At 34.8% G+C, this 6,052-nt stretch overlaps 1 protein-coding gene across 1 annotated transcript in view; it reads right to left on the minus strand.

Moving 5' to 3' along the window:
- Nucleotides 1-392: 392 nt before the first annotated feature.
- LOC122804316 (cytochrome c oxidase subunit 7A-related protein, mitochondrial-like) overlaps nucleotides 393-6,052 on the minus strand; it is a 107,467-nt gene continuing 101,807 nt past the window's right edge. Inside the window, exon 3 of the mRNA XM_044074108.1 lies at nucleotides 393-2,259. Within this exon, the coding sequence (XP_043930043.1) occupies nucleotides 2,119-2,259 (141 nt within the window). The 3' untranslated portion in view covers nucleotides 393-2,118. The remainder of the gene's footprint in view (nucleotides 2,260-6,052) is intronic.

A 6,052-nucleotide genomic window follows, 5' to 3' on the forward strand; every position in this document is an offset into this window, starting at 1 on the left:
CATTCCTCCATCCATTCATTCATTTATTTATTTATTCTCCCAGTTACCTGCTTACTCCAGTTCAGGGTTGCAGGAGATCATTAGCCTGTCCCAGTACACAGATGGTGCAAGGTAAAGAATCTTATCCCATACGCGGCATTAACCTATCTTGGGACACACATACACAGAACAGACACACACAACCACAGGTGGTTTGCAGACTCAGCAATTAATTTAAAACACATCCTGGACATATAGAAGAAAACTGGAGTACTAAGTAAAATCCCCCCAAAACACAAGACATGCCGACTCTACATTGAAGGCACCCCGACTGGGAATCAAATCGGAGAACCTAGTGCTGTGAGGTAACTATGTCACCTTGAAGTAAAACTTATAAAGGAAATTACAGTCAATGCAAATTATAAGCATTTATTTTCCAACTTCAAAGTCAAATACATAAAAGAAAAAATGCAAACGAATACAAAATTCTAATTTATCTGTAAATAATGGACATAATATAAATGATGTATATAACTTTTGAAGCACATGCTATGTACGGTCTTTACACCGGCATGATGGTAAAGGTCAGCCTGCACAGGAAATGATAGACTTGAGAAGATGGTATACTTTTAAATCCCATCATAGCCACTATGATTAAAGTGTGAGCCAATTTTAAATCCTGTCACGTTCACCATGATTAAAGTGTGATCCAATATCAATGTTTACTGTTTTATACAGCCTGGCTATAACGAAGGGTTGAAAGAAGTTTTACAGAAAACCTTGCTACATTACTCTACATAAACAGAAAGCCATACATATAATAAACTCAACCTGCACTTAAGGTTTTCTCAGTCATTACACCAACAGCACACTATTAACTGAAACAGTGTAAATAGTATTAAAAGTGCATTTACATTCCTTAGCTTCCTGATATTAATAGACTATGAATGTTTATTTCAGGATAGATGGCTTACAGTACTGAAAAATAAAAAGTAAATCTGTTAATATTATTTTAAACCTGATTTTTTTTTCAGCTTCTTAAATTTACTTAATTAGGTGCATACCAAATAACACTGCTTCTCAAACTAGCTAGCTTGCCAAATTTACCTACAAAATGCAGTCCATGTGACATCCAAAAATGTCACCATAAACGTGAGGTCAGAAAGACTGGGATCACTGTTTTAAATTCACCTCTCGGAAGACTTAGTGCACTGTACTTCCACTACAATACTTTTTGAATAAACAATATAAGAAACAAGAACAGTTCATTCCACTCTATACTGTTTCAAAGTGAAATAATTAAAAGATGTATAATCCTAAATGTTAATTTAAATATTATACAACAGGAGTTGAACTGATTTAGAAATGCAAGCTTAAGTAAGGAAATGTTTCCTCTCAAACTCTCTACTTCTGTTATACAAAATATACATTACCCTGGTAGTACAAAAGTTTACAGTGCTTGGGCTGGTTGTTAAAGACAATGACAGACAATCATCAATGGAAAAATTGCATAATCTTAATAAAGCTCCTGATTTAAAGGTTAAGCACAATAAATGCTCAAGGCCATTTTACTGCGCTTTCCATGTTATTATTATATGGTTCACTAAAGAGTAAATGTACAATTGTGCATACAAGCATGGACATGAATTGGATTAGATATTTTTGCCTGCAGGTTTTCCATCTTAGTCACAAAACTCAAAATATTATTGTCTATTTATAAAATCAGATGTTGTAAGTAAATGCATTTTAAATACATGTTATTTCAGTATATTAATGATGTAAAATTGCATTTTACAACATAAGGTAATGCCGCACAATAAAATGTATCATGTTCACAGATACAGCATTTCATAGATACCCTGCAAATGCCCCAACTGTTTCAACAGAAATGGTTAAAGTCTAAATAATTTTAAAAAAATAACATGAAAAATAGCTTACTATTAAGTACAATCAACATAAAAATATGATTCTATCCTTCAGCAGTACGCATTCACCTTTTATTCATGGCACTTAAGTGAAGCAAACATTGTTAGAGTGAATGAAAAGAAAAAGAACAAGTTAAGGTTGTTAGTATTTTGCAGTTTACAGCCATTGCTCCAGAATGTTCAATTTGACAGGACAAATAAATGTGCAACCATTTTATTTTTTCTTAGGCATAGCTGCAATATATAGTGAAATCAGTGAGTAAATTGCTCCTCCAATAGTCAGAGCCATTGTAATTCGGTACAGCAATCGATCTGGGTAGCCTCCTTTTAGGTGAACGGGTACTCCATCTGGTCTCTGCACAGAGAATAAAAACACAATCTGTGATCTCCAGAGACAGCTGAAAATAGCTGATGCTTTCTGAATTAATACTAACCTACCTCTTCACTGCTTGATTTTTCTAACACAGGTGCAGTGTTATGGTTTGTTCAACAAGTGTATCACAAATAAAGACACTTATTTACTATTTGAACCTTCACCAGGTAAATAGGTTGGTCTATTGAGCCTTTTCAGCCATGACAATAGCTCAAAGAGTACAAAATATGTTAGGATATTACTAATCAAAAATATCATATACATAATTAGTTAATGGTAAAATTCAGTACATAATGATAACATTTAAAGCAGATAGGGTAAGATTAAGTATATTCAGTCAGAATGCACTGAGAAAGTGCAAAGAAAAAAATGCAAGGCAAGATATGCATAAAATACAGTGCACAATCATACATCAAATAGCATGAACATATATATATATATATATATATATATATATATATATATATATATATATATATATATATATATATATATATATATGGGTTACCTTCATTTGATCGACAGTTCATATGATTTAAACCCATTTGGTCGAATGTTCATTTGATCGACAACCACTTTTCAAGGCAAATAACAGGGAGTTGTCCCCCTCCCCAAAGTTGTGCAACCCTGGAGTTGGTATATATAGATAGGGGGTATGGGGGGCAAAGCCCCTCCACCTATTTTCATTCATAATCTGTACTTTTTGTGTTACTTTCTTCTTTTGACGGAAACTAGGTGGGGAGCTTCACCCCCACCCTGCAAATCTCCCCACACCCCCCTAACTATATATACCAACTCCAGGGTCATATGACCTTGGGGAGGGGGACAACTCCCTGTTATTTTCCTTGAATAATGGTTGTCGATCAAATGGGTTTAGATCATATGAACTTTCGATCAAATGAAGGTAACCCATATATATATATATATATATATATATATATATATATATATATATATATATATATCAATGAAATAAACATATATAAAACATCACATTATAAGGTTGAATGCTCAGCAACCAAGCTCAAACCCAAAGGGTTATTGTAAGCACTTTTGTTCACACAAATGTAATGAACTTCTTCATATCTGAGAGGTTTGGTGAAGTTCATTACATTTGTGTGAACGAAAGCGCTTACAATAAACCTTTGGGATTGAGATTGGTTGCCAAGTGTTGTTCCTTTATATCCCTTTTTTTGTGTATTTATTAGTTTGGCTGTTGGTTTTAGTTTAAGACATTATGAAACTTTTTTAAATGCATTCTATTATCAAATAATATGGAGTGGTACGTTACCTTCCAAAAAAAAAAAAAAACACACACACAAGACCAGCACTCCATTGACGTGTATGCTCTTTAATTAAAGAAGCAACTAACAAGCAAACCAGTTTCAGCATGTGTATTCATCAGTGCTTAAAACAATAACTCTAAGTGCTTCTCAGCAAATATATTTAAATATAAAAATATTCGCTCACATCCCTCCTAAATCCATATCTAAACCAATCAATTAGTCTCATTTACACCAGGTGGGAACAGAGCACCTAACCAAACAATCTAACCCCATTCTTGTTTAATTAAGCCATCTTGCCAACCCAGCTTATTAAAACCAGTATAAATAATCCTATCAATGGCAGTAAATCTAGAGTTAGCCATAGGATGTCTTAAAACATGTTTATACAAAGCATTAGACATCCTACAATTCTTAATATCACTAATGTGCTCAAACACCAGTGTTTTAAAATGTCTGGATGTTTTGCCAACATAAATGGCAGAATATCCACAAGTAACTAAATAAATGTGTCACTCAGATGAACAAGTATTAAAGGAATGTGTATCAAAAACCATGTAGCATTGGCAGAAGAAAGCTTAATTTTACAAATTACGTTACAAGTTAAACAATTAGCACATGGAAAACATTTCTGTAATAAACCCCCATCATTAAAATGTTGCCTATCAGATGGACCTGAAAAACGTTTGTTATAGTGTTATAAATAACCACCTACTGAATTTCCATGTCTGAAAGAAAAAAGGCAACAAGTCAGAATTAAATCAGATAACTTCTTGTCTGATAATGAAATATCCCAATCTTTAAACAGTAACTTCTGAAAAGCCCTAGAATTACTCCCAAAAGTCATCACAAACCTTATACGAGAATCTTGCTTCTGTTTATCCTTATATTGTAATAAATCAGATCTAATAATGTCCTGAGACTATCTGACTGACTATTGATTGATAGTAGGAAGAGGTAAGTAATCTTGTAGCATAATTTCAATTGAGGAAAGACTTTAGTAGTTGCAATATCTGCTTATGTTGTAAAGGAGAGATGAGGGTCAAGTATAGGCAAAGTTAAGGCCTAAGTACCTAAGATCAGTGACGTTAGTTATCATGCTCCTATTGAGATCTGATAAGAAGCTGCCAGCTCTGTGACATAGAGTGATACAGCCATAACTATGGCCCAGGTGACCTGGGTTGTATTAGTGGCTTGGTTGTCTAAGGTGCTGGCAGAGAGAAATGGGCATGCCTATTCCAGGGAGGAGGGGCACTCATCTCAGCACTTCCAAAGGGGAGGCATGGTCCATCGAGAAGGGCATAGCTTCAGGTGGTTCTGGGATGTGAGGGTAGGTCATAACACAAAAAAAAAAAAAAAAAAAAGAAACTCCCTCCCCATTGTAGAAGCAATTGCCAGTGAGACTCCCCTGGATGCCTCTAAGATTCACACAGGCATTAGCCCAGAAAAATCAAAAAGTTAATTTGGGGGTAGGTGATGAAAGGAATGTCTTAAAGACCCAGTAATACATACTGACACTACGGCAGAAATTGGAAAAGTACAAACTGTGTATAGGGGGACAAAAAAAGTTCTGTTTATTAATTTCCTGGCTGAGGTGAAGAACACATTAATTTTGGGGTTAATCAGTAGTTTTTAGAGCTGTACCAGGTGTATACCTGAGTGAAGTCATCCTATAACTTATTTTGTAGACCAGAGTGGCTTGTACTGGTTTACAGGATCATCATATCATCTGCATACATTAAGTTAAAATTTGGTAGTTCTTGGGGGAGATCACTGGCATAGAGGGAGAAGAGAAGAGAAGAGAAGAGAACCTAGCACAGAACCTTGTATAAATGTGCAGTAATGATTACCATGAAAGATCCCCCCTTTCTGTGTAATTGTTATGTGTAGTTAGAGTCTAAGTCAATACTGTATGTCATGTCTGTAGTAGCTGTTGTAATATAGACTATGTGTGAAGATGCCTCCACTTTGAGAAGGAGTAACGCAATTTTGTTCAGTGATGCACAAGTTGTATAATCTGAATGACAATAAAGTTTACTTTGACTTTAAGTATATCAGCAGTACAGGATGAGACTTTACTATGGACTTTGAAGTTTCTTTAAGGCAGTTGTAAAACCAGCAAACAGTGCTATTATGGAAATCAAGTCTTTGGAGTTTACTGAGAATAAGGTTATGGCTGACTGTTACAGAAGCCCTTGTCATGTCAACAAAGAGATCTGCAGTAATGTATTCCTCATTTGAGTTGCAATAAATGCTATCAGCAGCCATTACCAGGGTGGTAAAGATACTGAAGGCATTGTGAAAGCCAAGCTGTGCATCACATAACAGGCCCTGGCTGTTAATCTGGTTAAGTGGTTGTTTGTATAAAAAAGTTAAATACATATACATATTTTAAATAAATAGTGAAATGTTTGGTTCCCTGCATAAACCACTGCTGGCCACAATCAGCTATAATATGTAGTCATAAAAGGCTTTCATATCAAGTAACTGAT

The sequence above is a fragment of the Protopterus annectens genome, chromosome 6.part0 (genome assembly GCF_019279795.1).
Source record: "Protopterus annectens isolate FY-2018-M chromosome 6.part0, PAN1.0, whole genome shotgun sequence".
In the NCBI taxonomy this organism is placed as follows: Eukaryota; Metazoa; Chordata; order Ceratodontiformes; family Protopteridae; genus Protopterus; species Protopterus annectens.